The sequence below is a fragment of the Trachurus japonicus genome, chromosome 13, assembly GCF_045865225.1.
Source record: "Trachurus japonicus isolate A0001 chromosome 13, Traja_1.0".
In the NCBI taxonomy this organism is placed as follows: Eukaryota; Metazoa; Chordata; class Actinopteri; order Carangiformes; family Carangidae; genus Trachurus; species Trachurus japonicus.
In genome coordinates this window covers 39441148-39456757 of record NC_140919.1, presented here as the reverse complement: position 1 = coordinate 39456757, position 15610 = coordinate 39441148, and the positions used below count along the sequence as shown (strand labels likewise).

General features: G+C 42.0%; 1 protein-coding gene across 9 annotated transcripts in view; it reads right to left on the bottom strand.

Moving 5' to 3' along the window:
* arhgef12a (Rho guanine nucleotide exchange factor (GEF) 12a) overlaps nucleotides 1-15610 on the bottom strand; it is a 41742-nt gene that overhangs the window by 6986 nt on the left and 19146 nt on the right. For 3 of the 9 annotated variants that reach the window (XM_085796517.1, XM_085796519.1, XM_085796518.1), the window contains 25 exons: nucleotides 14785-14850; nucleotides 10339-10437; nucleotides 8996-9045; nucleotides 8704-8761; nucleotides 8446-8596; nucleotides 8146-8245; nucleotides 7642-7761; nucleotides 7037-7144; nucleotides 6012-6146; nucleotides 5726-5827; nucleotides 5466-5576; nucleotides 5257-5355; nucleotides 4855-4897; nucleotides 4515-4620; nucleotides 4256-4393; nucleotides 4130-4162; nucleotides 3425-3539; nucleotides 3219-3330; nucleotides 2928-3131; nucleotides 2707-2842; nucleotides 2588-2620; nucleotides 1731-1882; nucleotides 1336-1482; nucleotides 1010-1095; nucleotides 86-211 (listed from right to left, as the gene is read on the bottom strand). In XM_085796517.1, coding sequence (XP_085652643.1) covers nucleotides 86-211; nucleotides 1010-1095; nucleotides 1336-1482; nucleotides 1731-1882; nucleotides 2588-2620; nucleotides 2707-2842; nucleotides 2928-3131; nucleotides 3219-3330; nucleotides 3425-3539; nucleotides 4130-4162; nucleotides 4256-4393; nucleotides 4515-4620; nucleotides 4855-4897; nucleotides 5257-5355; nucleotides 5466-5576; nucleotides 5726-5827; nucleotides 6012-6146; nucleotides 7037-7144; nucleotides 7642-7761; nucleotides 8146-8245; nucleotides 8446-8596; nucleotides 8704-8761; nucleotides 8996-9045; nucleotides 10339-10437; nucleotides 14785-14850 — 2630 coding nt within the window. Of the gene's footprint in view, nucleotides 1-85; nucleotides 212-1009; nucleotides 1096-1335; nucleotides 1483-1730; nucleotides 1883-2587; nucleotides 2621-2706; nucleotides 2843-2927; nucleotides 3132-3218; nucleotides 3331-3424; nucleotides 3540-4129; nucleotides 4163-4255; nucleotides 4394-4514; nucleotides 4621-4854; nucleotides 4898-5256; nucleotides 5356-5465; nucleotides 5577-5725; nucleotides 5828-6011; nucleotides 6147-7036; nucleotides 7145-7641; nucleotides 7762-8145; nucleotides 8246-8429; nucleotides 8597-8703; nucleotides 8762-8995; nucleotides 9046-10338; nucleotides 10438-14784; nucleotides 14851-15610 lie in introns of all 9 variants that reach the window. The other 6 variants (XM_085796521.1, XM_085796520.1, XM_085796524.1 and 3 more) reach the window with 3 other exon arrangements.

Genomic DNA, 15610 nt, shown 5'->3' with positions numbered 1-15610 from the left:
CTAGACAATTGGAAGATTAAACAGATTGTCTCTTAATGCTTAAAGCTCAGTTGAATAATGATATTCTTTATAATAAAGTCGGTACCTGGATGAAGGAAGTGAACCTGGAGTCTTTTTTCTGCTTGGTCTTGATGATCTCCAGAGCAAAAGGCTGGTTGCTGCAGAACGTCCCCACCGCCTGTTTGATCTTCTCCTCCTCTCCGCTGCTGAACTGTAACCAGCCGACCCAAGACGGGACAGAGCAGAGGGAGAGAGACATCAATCACTTAAGTCCATGTGGGTCAGGGGGTGGTTGCTATGGAAATGCTTAGTGTCTAACCCACTAGAATGAGCAGCGACTCCCATAAGGGGGGGGCTTGTATAAGTCCTCACAGCAAAGACAGCTTAAGTTTAAACGCAGACTAGATCAATGCTCAGACCCTCGGGGGAGCGTTTACCCCACTTCTCCCCCGTAGAGACGCTCCAGACGAGGCTGCCAGCTGATACGGAGCTACCTCGCCCCTAATGCATCACATGACGTCGAGATGCCGAGATGTCAGCCAAATCTGGGGCATTGTGTGACATGACCATTTACTGAGGAATTGCCTCTTATTGCATTCGCACGCTTGGCGCTTGCACTGTGATAATGCTGCTGATGGTGTTGATGAGGTTCAGCGGGCCATGTTTAAGGTTTTGTTGTTCAGGATTTTGGTGCAGGACTCGGCAATTTAAAATTGAATGTGAAAAAAAAATGAACCGTAACCCATTCTCGATCAAAGCAGTGCATTTTCTTGTTCATATAACATCAAAAACAAACACATGTGAGGCTGAGGGAAGCAATCACAAGCTAACATCAACATTTTTTATTTTTTCTGTACCGCAATAAGGCAATTTCGGGCAACAGTTCAATTTCTTTGTGCACAATAAGTTTTTTTTTTCCCCCCGACCTCATCAGTCGTCTTGAAATTTATTCAATATAAGGAAATGTTTGAAAGAGGAAATACAATTTCAGCCTGAGAATTGTACTCACCCAAGAGAGCAAGTCGTCTCCTATCTGATCAATTACTGAAGACTCATTTCTTTTCCGAATGGCTGCCATTTGCTCCAGTATTGAAACTGAAATTCAAAGGGAGAGGCAGCGATGGACAGTCAGTTTGTGTTTGTGCGCGCATAGTATAAAACAGAAAAATATAAGGTTGCTATACGCATGCATTTATCTATGTGTTATTTGCTACATTTCACTCCCTCAATTCTGAGAGGGTTGCTGCTATTGGAGAGCAGTCATGCAAAGATTATAATTTCTGATAAATGTCACCAGGTGTATATATTTTTTTTTTTCCTTTCGAGAATGTGTACCGTGCAGCTGCAGAATCTCTTCCAGGTTGGTGAAGATGTTCTTGATATCAGCGGGAGGCAGGATGGCCTCTTTGGACAACTTCTGGAAGAAAACGTGGTCCAAAACTCTCAGCATCCGCACATGTGCTCGCTCCGTGTAAAACAGCTCTGGAGACACAATGAGAGGTTTTAATTGAAGATGCCGGATCGTTAACGCAGCTCAACATGATGCATGTTTGACAGCAACTCGGGCTGCAGGAGCCAAGAAAAGCTCTGCAGCATCTTTTCTTTCCCCCCCTGTACCCAGTATATACTGCATCATGAAAGTAATTGAATGCATGTGGAGGGGGAACTTCAAATGTTCTTTGAAAAATAGAAATGCAGTATTAATGAGCTGAATGATGACATGCTCTGACCATTGATGACTTCCTGTCTTTTGATTTCATGAGGCCGGAGACCCGCTAGAACTTCTCGCCCCACCAGCTGCTGCCAGTTCGGGGGGTCGTGCTCGGAGTCGGTTCCCTGGTCGTCCTCACTCTGGACATCAGCGGCACCGAGTCCCTCCAGCCTGGGCCAAGACAGACAAGTTAGCTTTTCATATGGTTACAACAAAATCTCCATTTTACATCACAACTTTATGTTTGTTTTTCCGGGGGGGGGGAGGGGTCCGGCTGGCAACAGATTTTCATATAATGGCGGCGGATGGAGTTCACTTTTGAATCATCCAAAACACACACTATGAAACATCCAAATACCTCCATACTGCTCGTCCGTACCGACCCAGGTGTCCTGAAGCCACGACATGAAAAAGTTGTTTCGGAAAAAAATTATTTGATCTCTGTTTTCAGCCTCGTTGTTGTAGTAGTAGAAATTTGCTGTTGTTTGCTGATGTTTGTTTGTCATTGTAAACCATTGGATGTATGACGTAAACATGGAAGAACATCTCGCAGCAAATCTCGCGCATGCGCACAAACATCAACAGCGCCACTGGGAGCTACTACCACTACAACAAGGATAAAAACAGAGATCAAATGAATTTTTTCCGAACAACTTTTTCATGTGGCGGCTTCAGGACACTTGGGTCAGTAGAGACGAGTAGTATGGAGGTATTTGGATGTTTCATAGTGTGTGTTTTGGACCTCCCACTGGAACTCCAAAAGGGTTTTGATAACTCTGAAAGTTCTCCAAACCCTTCCTTGGCATGATGGTGAGTAGAAAATTGGTGAATTATCGATTTTGGGTGAGAAAAGGCAGATTGTTCATGTGTCCTCACCTTCTTATGGCCTTTGGTGTTCCCTCATGAGCTCTACAAACACATTAAGGGGAAAAATCAGTACAAAGTCACTTTGCAAAGAAGCAAACGTGTGGCTGAAAATGCGACTGTAAACGCACCTGTCGCTTTCTCTGTCGTCCTCCTGCAGCTGGTCCAGGCTGTAGAGATCAAAGTGCGAAGCTGGGTACGACAACCCATCCAGGTCGGACTGAAGACCATCACTCAGCCTGGAGGAGCCTGAGGTCAGAGTCCCACCTGAAAGACAAGTAATAGGTTAGAACCCATAACTTCCTCTTTGTTATTCTCGTCCTGAAGCGTTTAGGTCAGTGCATCAGCTCACCCATATCAGCATCTCGGCTGCTGTCTGAGCTGTAGGTGGCGCTGTTGGGGGATGAGGTGTTGACGGACATGGAGTGCGTGAGTTCGGAGCCCTCGCTCGACTGGCTGCCTCTGAGACGACCAGCATCCATGTGTTCACTCGCCCCCAGTGTCGGCTGAGACAACTGTTTCTGAGGCCGGGGGCGACCATCCAAGGCTTTGCCCACTGAATACAGAGAAAAGTGTCAACGTTTCAAAAAAGGGTTTTAGACGTAGACTCATAATTCTGGCTCCTTTGTGTGTCCCAACTCACCCGGTCCTGCTTCGATGCGGCTGGGCCGACGCTGAGGTCCAAGAATACTGGGGAATCTGGGTTTCTTCACCTTCTCCTTCTCCTCTCCTTCCTTTTCTGTCTTAATGCTTTTCTGTATTTCATTAAAAGCAAATGAAGACAGTGTATCAGAGAGGTGATAAAGAGAAACAGAGAAAGCCAACAGTGCAGAGCTCAAATTAAAGTACCTTGATCTTGGGGAGAAAGTTGATCCGGACCCGTTTGGATTCCAGACTGCGAGGTTCCTTGACCCTCACACCAAGGTGCTTCATGTATGTATAGATGACATACTGGATTGTAGTGCTAAATGGCAACAAATGTCTCTGAGTTAGAACCAAGTGCTGAAATTTGAATAAAAAAAGTGTCCATATTGTGAGTGGTACCATATGTCATACCAGTCGTTCTCATACAATTTCTACACAAACCATCTGGGCTGTGCTGAGACCATATGGTATTTCAAACTAGACTGTATCAATCAGTCACACTTTGAATTATTAAATATAAACATACTGCATAAATTACATGTTTCCTTTAAGAGACTGCCCGAGTGCTTCATTTGTAAACTGTGGGGGATGTAGAATGGGGCTCGGATGACACCAATATGTTGCTATGTGTTCTTAGTTAAAACAGACAAAGAACTCACTGAAAAGACTCAAAGATTATTATTCATTTGGCATGAATAATTATTCAATCGAGCCACTAAGTCTAAAACATGTGACATAGTTATTCTTTTTGAAAAACATAAAACACATTATAAACTGTGAATTAGATAAACACACAGATGGTTCAAGGGGCCATGAGGGCCCTCGCAGGCTTGTTTATCCTCTCCGTACGCTTCGAGAGACGCTCTTCACATCAATCAACCAAGGGCTCTACAACGTAACTTCACTCACCATTTCTCTTCCTCTGTTGTCTGGGTTGTTAACCTGTAAACAATACAGAGAAGAGTGTTGTAGTGGCTGGGGATGAATACCGACATGAGACTCAGAGTATGTAAGTTGAGTGACTGTGATACTCACAGGATATCTTCGATCTTTGTGATGATGTTCTCGGCATACGAGCGCTCTCGCTCCAGAGTGACGCGGTCTCTGACTCGCTCTTGGTCCAGTCTGGCCAACTCTCCCTCAGCCACCGTGAGGCCCATACTGCGCTTCTGCCTACACGTGCCAACATAAGGTTGATGATGCCTCAGTAAAAAAATGACTAAACACATAGTATCATACTGAGTAAGAGATTTTTTTTTTGCTTGGTGTGAAAAATACACACAGACAAGTTTACCTGAAATCCTCAAGGTTCTTCTGGATGTCAGGGAGCAGAGAGTCCTGCAGTGTTTGAACATGTTGTCTGTTTATTTCCTCTGGGATCAGTTCTGTTCTCCGCCGGTCTGCAAACACAGGCACACACACTCACATACACTGTAAACCAAGTATCAAGGGACTGTAGCAACTAGCTGGTGTTAGGACTAAACATGACAAACCATTGGTTCCAAACCAATGATTAGTCAGGCCCAGAAATGTATCATCTTACAGGGACTGTATGACAAAGATGAGTGCAAAATCTAAAAAATGACACTGTGCAGACAACTAAATGAAGCATCATTGTAGCATGAAATACTTACCAAGATCAGCAGAGATGGATTCAGGAACAGCAACTTTCAAATTCTGCGACAAAATGTAATTTGAAAATTGATTAACACATCGATAACAAATCAGAACAGAAATGAATGTAGATAATAAAACAAAGCACTCATGAGTCTGTCAAAGTGTCATTACTGATGTATGATGTGACAGCCAATTAGTAAAACATGCATCAACTTTTTCTCATCTGTAAATTTAACAATTTTACATCAACTGTGAAAAAAACTTTTTGCCTCATTCCGAGTCTTGTCAAAAATCTCATTATCGGTGTTACAGCTGAGCTGCGTTCAGGTGTTGAGATATAGAGACAATAACAACAGATACTGAAGTCTGCTGTGTTCTTTGTATTTCCCACTAGGAAACAAACAGTGTACTGTACTCACGGCTCCCCGGTCAATGAAGAAGGTGTGGAGGTCCATGAACACCCGTCTGGTCTCTTTGGAGTTGGTCTGCTTGTAGAGGTCAGCATAGAGGTAGCACAGCTGAGGACACAAAGTACGGAGTCAAGGTCTGTAGAGTCGTCCAGGAGATTAAAACAAGCAATTTAATTTGTAAAAGGGTTGATCAAGGTTTTAAAGGAACGGGGTCTTACCACAGGAGCAGGGTCAAACTGAGAGATGACATGGTGAAGGAAGGCTGAGAGGTGGGCAGGGCGAGACTTGAGCTGCTCAATGCTATTAAAGCTGTTACACTGGCCATTTGTCTGAAACACATTCAGGACAAGAGTACGTCAGTCTCAAAATAATAAATCTTTTGATACTAAAGAGAGACAGGCTCCCTTGGAGGATACTGTGTATTTTATTAGTTGTATTTCCTGATATTTTGAAAAAATATTGCCCCGCAGTAAAATACCTGTTCCTGGTCTGAATCAAAATAGTCGTCCTCAGCTCCAATAATTTGTGAGATGAGGCGGGAAGAAGAGGGACTGCTGACAGTGGTAGGGGACAGAGAGTCCTGTGGAGAAGACATTCATACGATGTGAAATTACTTGTAGTCTCATAAATAAAAAAGCTCAGTTTGCGCATCTGGCAGAGATGCTTTTAGAATTTTTTATCAACCATCCGATTACACCGGCAAAGGCAGCGAAGAAATATATATTTTGAGGAAAACTTGCACAAAGTCAAAGTAACATAACTACCAGGTCGGTGGCGTCCTCTGCGTCGGGGGAGTGGCAGGAGTTGAAGCTGTTTCTGGGTGTGCTCTTTGGGCTGGGGCACGATGACTCTCTTTGACACAAGCTGTCTGGAGACCCAGGCCCGAATCTGTGTGATATCTGGAGGAGGGATGGAACAAAACATGACATTGATTATCACTTTTAACTGACAGAATTAGCTTTAGTATCTTTTAATTCAAAGGGATAGTTCAACATATTGGCAAATTGGCCCATTGGCATAATCCCTATAGTCATAGCAGTAGGTTTGTTACCTTTAATTGTCGGTGCAAGAGATAATAACGGATCATTACGAGACAGAGTTGTTTTCGAGGCAAATGCAGAGACTTCTTGCTGAAAAACTGCCACCGACGGAAACACGCATCAGTGGTTTTACACAAATTTACCTCGAAAACAACTCTGTCTCGTAACGTTCCGTTATTATCTCATAATATGGTGAATGTGCAGGTCACAACTTGTTCATGAGGGCGTTTTGGAGTTGTTGGATTGTGTATTTAGTTTGATGAGGGAAACCAAGAAATTCCATTAGCCTCTGTAGTGTAGCTCTGAACAGCTCACGGCTCTGCTCCGCCGTTCTGAAAACAGCTTGCACCGACAATTAGAGGTAACGAACCTACTCCTAAAACTATAGGGAATATGGCAATAGGCCAATTTGCAAAAAAACAGAAACAAAATGTTCAACTATCCCTTTAACACATGATAATATGTGACCAAGACTAATTTGAATGCAGAATCAATGCATACACAAATTGCTCTAGCACAGGACTAATTAAATCTAACTAAATCGAGCATATGGTATAATGACGAACTGTGTAGGTATTTTTACTGTTTCTTGTATTGTTTTTGTATGAATGTCTCTCACTGTGAGCCAAATTTACCTGCGGGTACAAATAAAGCAATCTAATCTAATCTAATCTAATCTAATGGCAGGAATCCACTTTACCACCTGGAATTGGTAAAACAATTTATATTGTGTTGTTGAGGTAACTTACAGGAGTGCTGCTCCAGGACAGGTCTGTACTGTTGTCTCCCTTAGAGGTGGGAGTGTGCTCTGTCTCAAACGTGCTACCATCGTCTGCATCTCCGCCTGGAACAGCCTCCTAACGATTTATACAGAAAAATGACATTTGTTACTAATAATGAACAACCTTATTACGTATCAATGACATTCACAAAGTCCAGAATGGAGCGTGTTTTAACGCAGACAAAGGCTAAGAGCAAACCAAAAGGCTACAATGGGAATATTTAATACATATATGAATTAATCAGTATTTTGGGAGTGTTATCTCATAAAATATACAATATAATTCTTTTAAAATTCAGAAAGCAGACTTCTACGTTGATGCACATAACATAAGGCTCAGTGAAGCGACGGGTATAAAATAAGCTGTCACACAGACACAAAAGAGTGGCTTCCCACAGAGAAAGCTAAATCCTTTGATAAGATTAGGCTTAATGTTTGTCTAGAACCATGCCTAAATGCTCTACACAAATCACACGCTGGCTGGTTGGGTATTGGTGGTAGATCTGTGTCCCTCGTTGCCCTTTTCTGTGGGATACATTCGCAAGTTAGTTAACGGGGCGTTGTTTGCTTTACCTGTGTTGCCCCAGTGGCCCTGAAGAGCTGACCCTGCAGCTGAGGAATGTGTTTTTTAGCTTCCTGGATGTCTTTCAGTAGTTTGGGGGAGGGGTTCTTACTGTACTCCTCCTTCATAGCCTAAACAGCAACAGAGGGGTGAAATCAAAACAAGGATTGAGGATTAGTAGTGTTCCTTTCTGTGCATTCAAACGGGACAGTGGAGAACTACTTGTGGATGCTCTGGAGTGAAGGATAGAAAAATGAAAATAGCTGCATGAAAAACAGTCAGTTTAACTGTACACATTTAATATCTGCCTCTTACACAAACACAATGTTCTATTAGAAGAGGTTATTCATCCATACTCAGTACAGATAATAACAAAGCATACTGTAATAAGGGTTCACATGTACACGACTTCTCGAGTCAAGTGTGCAAATCACCTACTTATTTCCAACACCATAAAAGGAGAGCAGTGTTACTAAAGAGTGGCGGCAGTAAGTGACAGTGACTGTTCTGCTAACCTGCAGCTCCTGATGCTCTTTTGTGAGCATCTTTTGCAAGATATCAACCTTCGGGGTGCAGACACTGCTATTCTCATCCTGTGGGAAACAAGAAAGGGAAGTTGAAAAGCAAATGAAGAACTGTGAATCATAAGAGCTACACAACCAAGATGCAGATTTAACATATATTTAAGCATGCAGAATATTTATTAAATTTTTTTTTTTAACCATATCAAGACGGAAACAGAAGACAAGGGAAATAAACAGAAAGAAAAGCCGCTGAAGAAACAGCTGTCATTTAGTACCCATGGTGCGGAGGAGTTGCGGTCCTGAGGACTGTAGGGGCGTTCTGTTGCTGGAGAGTTTGGAGAGGAAATGCTAACGCCCGGCATTTCAGACTCTGCCTCAGACAAAGGGATTTGGGCGAGCCCTGGAGGGCGCCCCAAGACTGTAAGGGCCACATAGGAGCCCGCTAGAAAAGAGAAGAGAAAAAGAATGTAAAGTTTTACTTTATTTTGACCCAGATCAACTTTTTAAAAAGTGGATTTTTCTTGAAAACAGACAGACACACAAACTTACATTTGATGAGCTTCACCACCTCGATGTGGTTAGAATGTGTAACGAGCGTTCCGTTAACCTGCAAAACAGCAATGACGCTATGGTGAGAATTAAAAGGCAGAAAAATATAAAAATATCTGATTCAGGGTTTGCAGACTTGCAGTCTGGCTTCTCGTGCCATTCCCACATACAGCAAACAGCGTAGAGACACAGACTGACCAGAAGGTGGCAGCCTACAGCCACTGCAGCAGCCTTGGACTAGAAAACAGTGACATTGGCAGTTTAAAGACATGGAGGCAAATGAACACAATACCTTGATGATCCTGTCTCCTGTCTGAACACCTGCCCGCATAGCAGCCCCATCTGGCAAACAGAGGAGACAAAAGGCATTAAAGCAACAGCAGGAGAGGAAAGAAATAAAACAAACGCATGAATGGAGTGAATGGTGGCCAAATCTAATGGAAAATGCAAAATGTGCAGCTCCAGGGTGCAATTGTTGATATTTCTGCACCATGAATCCACCACATAGCCTCGACAGAGCAGATGTTGCAAAGTGACTATTTGCGTGCTATTTTGAAAGACCATAACAGTTGTTATATTACGAGAAAGACCTGTTTTACAGCTCCACCCCAAACAAAGGGATTTAGGCACGAGACAGGTTATTATGAGATCCAGGTCTGCCCCTATAGTCAGCAGCACACAGCTGAAGTATTTTGTAAACTGAAATGCAGCTTCTGATTATGCAGTTTGGCTCTCCAGTTTCATGTTAGTGTGGCAATTTCAACCAGTGTTAACTTAACTAAGGACATAATCTGATCAGTCTGTCCAAAAGCAGAACACCAGGCGTGATTGGTAACCTGTGGTTAAATAGTATGTGTATATCTGATTAGTTTTTTGGATTTTATCTGTTTCCCAACAATCAAAACATTACATTTCATCACCGTGGGTTAAGAGAAACAGGCTTCATGTTGCTTGTGTTAAGCCTAAAAAGACAAGTGTGAACGAATGGGGAAAATGAAACGTACAGCAAGACACAAGACACATTTTATCTGCTAGTCAATATACAATGAAATTAATAAGAAGTTGTTTAAATTATTCATATGATACTAAACACATTGCACTTTGTGTTGACTCCCTGATGAAAGCACAAATGGAGAGCCGTACAAGGAGCGTGTAAGGCTGCCAAGCACTGATGACAGTGCAACAAAAGTCCTTGATCAGTTCCTTCCTTTTCTGTCTCTTTCCACCACTGTACAGACAGTGTCATGTTTTCTATGGCCTGATAACAGCCCACGTCATCCTCTATGTCGTTGAGCTGCTGCCCGGGACCACGCAAAGAATCCTGTCAAAGTCCCTTCTTTAAAAGACAACATGATAAAGCACAAGCTGCAGCTATGGGGAAACTACTGAGGAGGATATGTACAGCAAATGGTTTCACTACTCTAAGTAAGTGGTTGTTGTAGCGGTGGTGGTGGTGGTGGTTGCTGAGTCCCAATTACCCCTCCTATCTGTGAGCTCAGAGCAAAGTACCCTGACAGTTGTATGTCAGCGAATGCAAGAAGGACTAAATATCTTTATCACAATGGCTTTGACCAAAAGAAGTCATTGCTGTTGGGTCTATTTGTTCTTTCTTTTAAGTTTGAGGCCCCTTCTTACCTTCTTTGACAAGCTGCACAAACACTGGATTGTCACCACTGACGGTGAGGCCAAAGCCATTTTCATCTTTCTGGATGATTACACATCGCTGGACCAGACCTGCGAGTTGAGAGAGCAAGGAGAGAAAAACATGACGTGTCTTCAGGAGGACCAGAGAGTCAATTAAGCCACAAAGTAAAAAAAAAAAAGAGTAATCCCTGTTAAAGGGATGCTTCACCCAAAATTGATCATTTTCTACTCACCTTCATGCCAAGGAAGGGTTTGGAGAGCTGTCAAGAGTTGTCGAGCCTTGTTGTAGCAGTAGCAAAGACGGTTATCTTTGGTAGCAGCTCCCAGTGGCTGCGCGGGATTTGCTGCGAGATGTTCTTCAATGTTTACATCATACATCCAATGGTTTACAACGACGAACGAACATCTCACAGCTAATCTCGCGCACTACTGCTACAACAAGGCTAAAAACAGTTGCCAGGCGGACCCCCTGGACTCCAAAAAGCGTTTTGATGACTATGACAGTTCTCCAAACCCTTCCTTGGAATGACGGTGAGTAGAAAATTGGTGAATTATCGATTTTGGGTGAAGTATCCCTTCATGTTTCAACTACAAACTTAAAAACAACATTAAACTATACTCTGTGCTCAACATCAAAGTACGCTCTGTAAAAATTTGAACTGAATGACAATAATTACATTTTGCTGTTTACAGGAAACACAAAATGAACATTCCTTCGATTTTTTTTTTTTTGTGAGCGAGTCGAGGTATGGACTGCACAAAAACTGGGTTTCACAAAGGAATGAGGGAGCAAACCTCGTTTGAAAAAAGGACAGGCTGCATTTTATCATGTTTATCTTAAAACAACACTCACACATTGGTATGTGTATGAAAAAAACCCATTATGACCATGGACATAATTTGTCTGCCATTACCTTTACCAAATTGCTTTAAAAGCGGATTTCTTTACATATATATTGATTGGGAGAATGGTCTATAATGCAGCATGCTGTGTGTACATTTGGCCATGTGAGTATTGTCTTGAGACACACATGTGAATCTATCCTTCACGTGTCAACAGAGTACTCATCTGCAGTAGTCTGGACACTGTTGTGAGGAAAACAAGCGTCATGTAAAGAAAGTTTGTTAGAATGTTGCCCAGGAAACAATTAAAAGTTGCTGTTTTTTAGGGAGATTTCCTGTATTTTTGGCATAATATTAATAGTCCAACACGTTTTTGCTTGTTGTCCCACAGGTCAGAAAGAGGAACGTTACTTTTCAGGTTCTTCATGCAGTATTTCAAATAGCGTGTCCAGCAGAGATTAGAGCTTATCTAATGTCTGGCTGACACGGACAAGACAGAGGACAGTACACACAAAAGGAAACACAATAGGAGGAATGCAAAATGCTTAAACAGAGGTTTAAGAGAGAAGTTATCTCATGTTAATAAAAATGAGAAGTGAGGAGATTTTCCCAGTATTAGCAAGCCAGCCCAAAACATCTGTATAGGACACCCCGACTGAGTGAGGTGACTATTGAACTGGTTTTTTTTTGGTGTGTTGAGAGCTCCTAATCAGTGCAGCATCAACTAGAGAGGTGAGTGGATCGATATGGACAGTGGGGAGGGTGGGGGTTGGAGGAACGGGAGCTAATACACAGAGAGCAGTTAGGAGGGCCAAAAGCCCCAGGCTGGGGGGAGGGGAGCAGAGAGGGGGTTAGGTAGAGCTCAGGGAGCAGGGGGAAGGGAAAGGGAGAGAGGGCAGGGGTGTCAAGAAAACAGATGAAGCCATATGGGTTAAAGGGCTGGTGTGAATTTGCCTCTAGATGTTGATCTTTTGCCTCTCCCTACACTTAACTGAATTTTAGAGATCTTTGGCTGGTACTTATAAACCGTGAGGAGTGGGAGTGCTGACATGATCGCTGATCAGGTTAATCCATCTGAGCTAATGTATTATTCAGAGGGTCTACTGATGTGTAATCAGCACCTTTTGCTGACACAAGGAAATGTTCTCTAGAGACTAAAAGCAAGTTTTAATACTGAGTACCTTTAGACACACAAATCACAAAAAGGAAGAAACCCTAGTGATTAGAATACCATTTGCAAAGGTCAGACTATTGCTGTTAAATATAAAAGTCAGAGTACTCAAAGCTTAAACTGTGATAAAGGCTTTCCTACTGTGAGAACTGAGAACTTTTCCTCAGTTCCTAATTGGTACAAGACCAGACACAATCAAAAATAACTGGTTGGTACAGCAAGAACACAAATATGCTTTGTTGAATATGACAGTAGAGGCTTATCTTAATCAACTGTGTCCTAGATAGAGACTAGACTGTCATCAGCGGAAACCGGCATCCCTGACAGCTGCCTTAAGAGTTTGTTTTGTCAATTTGCTGCTTCACTTCACTGCTCATTTGGTATGAAATCTCACATTATCTGACCACTTTTCTGTCGCAACAAAGTCCCCCCCCAATGCCATTTTGGCCGACAAGAGTGAAACTGCTGTCCCGGATGATGTAAGAAGCACGAGAGAGTAGTTGGACAAGCGTTATAATGACACTCTCACGCCACAGGGGCGAAGATGTGGATTCTGAACAACAACTCACTCACCCATTGTTCAATAAGCATTTAGTTTCCCTCTGAGTAAGTCCCTGTGAGCATGAATGTATCACTCTGCAATCGTATTATTTTTTTAATCATATTTAGATGATCACTTAAGTGAAAATTTACATCAATATTTGGAGCTGACCTCCAGTGTGGGATTACAGTTCAAACTAAACAGTGCAATTGCATCCTGATAATCTCTTAAAGGTCCAGTGTGTAAAATGAGGGGACATCTAGCAGTCCACTTCTGTTATTTATCTATTAAATAATTCTATTGTTTATTTATAAAACTGAAACTCTTGAAACGTGCTCTCTGATTGGCTGGATTTTCCATTCCGTACAAACATGGCTGCACAAGATGCCGACACTCTTGCTATATGTATAAATAAAAGAAGTATTATAAGGCTATGAAAACCAAACTGATTTTATTTTATAGCAATTATTCACTTATACAAATATATTCATCGGTAGAATATTCAGATTTTGCCAGTAAACCTTGACAAATATTCCACACTGGACCTTTAAGTAGAATGAATGTGTGCATCTGCAAAGTGGTGGTCACTTTTTAGTTACTATAAAATCCATGGCTTAGGATGGAGGTGATATACTGAACTGTATTTCCACAGAAAATATTATTTGAAATTAGTGCGCTCCCAGAGAAAGAGCAGATAATAAGTGGTTTCAAAGCAACCAAGCTGTACCGATCAAAAACAAACTACTCAAACGAAACATCTGGTCATGTACATAATCATAGGAATGTATGTTTTGCACTGGCCTGAACTACTGTCATCCCTACCGCCTGAAGAATGATGATGCCAAACCTTGTAACAGGTCCACACTAGCACTGCACTCTGATCAGATTTTAACACTTTGGTGCTCTATGGAGTTGACCAACAAATCACAAACATGTGGAATAAACCCATTTGCAAAACACTGACTGAAATTTGATGTATTAGAAAAAGGAAAAAGGATTTGTATATACATTCACATATTGAGGTCAAATCTGAGCCAATTGCCTTGAGAGAATAAAAAAAAAGAGCTCGAGAGCAGCACAGACGTGTGTTCAACGGCTCCCATCCACCGCAGTTTATTTCACACAAACGCAGTGTGCTAATGTTAATAGTGAACAGTTATGAAAGAGCTAAATGGAAAGCTTTCTGTGTAGACTGTTTGCGGCTGCCCCCCCCCCCTCTCTCTCAGCACTGATGACTAATGGTGACCTTTGTCTGTGTTCTTCGTTCACTTCCACTCAAGTGTTTTCACGCCAGGAATATTATTTAGTTTATTCGACATGTTTCATTTGTTTCCATAGAGATACTATTGACTATAAATTCAGTGACTCTGCGGCTGTAAACATCATTGTTGCTGCTTTAGAAACTAATTTAGTCAATAACGAGCCACATGAGCTGCACTGTGTTGACAAGATTCATATAACATTATATCACTACCACTGCTTCATCGCTGCAACATCTAGGGGAAAACCCTGCATTCACACTTAGCATGTGAACATTTGACCGGTGAGATGGAGCCTGGATTCAGGGGTTGTTTATTTATCTCCGGTCATATCGTCATAGCGATATTGAACACTGTTATCACACATGGCAGTGCCAAGTGCATGTTAATCATATGTTGATGATCTCCTGACACTAGTTTGGACTTGTCACCCGACTCAGAGAGGTATGCGACCCACACCTCTGACTGCGCAACTTAATATGACAATAATTTAAAATAAAAAAAATAGAATTCTTTTGCTGTCGCTCCGTTTAAAACAAACACTGAGTGGCAATTTCACACCAGGGTCTGAAGCATGTATAGATGCAGCTGTCACACCAGCCATTCCAGTTGGAGCATCTTACCACAGGACTCAGGCTTCCCCTCTGCTAGCACACTGCTGCTGCCACTCTTCTGCACCACCAGAGCTTCTGCTCACAGCCCCCACCACGCAGACCACAGCGCAGACAGCACAGCAGCAAACAGACACACACACGCACACACACAAACAAAACAAGAACCAACACAAGGAAAGGAAACACAAAACAGGAAAGAGAAAATCATGAAGGAGAAACAATCATGGGAGAAGAAAAAATTAAATGAACAAATAGGTAGTTTAATAAAAACATGATGGTTGGGACAGGCAGGAGTGCAGTCACTAGAATTTAGCTTGTTTGTTTGTTTTTAGGTTAATTTTAATATACCTTGAATCCTGATGACACTCCACTAGCCCAGTGACTTCAATTTTAAGGATGTGTAAATATAAATCATGCTTGTAAACTGAATTTTATGAGACCAAATGGGCATGTCTTGTCTTTGACACATGTGTCCTGCACTTAAAACTTTAAGTTGTTTACGAACACTTTACAGCTAAACTATAAAACACATACAGGAGAATTCTACATTAAGATTGTGCTAATACTAGAAGAGCCATGGGCCACTGAAATTCAATGGTGCAACTGAAGTTATAATCAATGCAATTTCATGTAAGTCTGTCAACCCCACATTATTATATTAGTTTTATAATTAGAATAAAGGGTGCCACGCCATACCTCCTAGCAAAGGACCAACTGTTCTTTGGTCATTTATCAATATAATTAGTCTAAAGAATTCTAAAAAATGGTAACATACGACTTAATTGTTGCACACAACACATTCATCTAGTCGAGTATGTGACTGCTCCTGCCCACC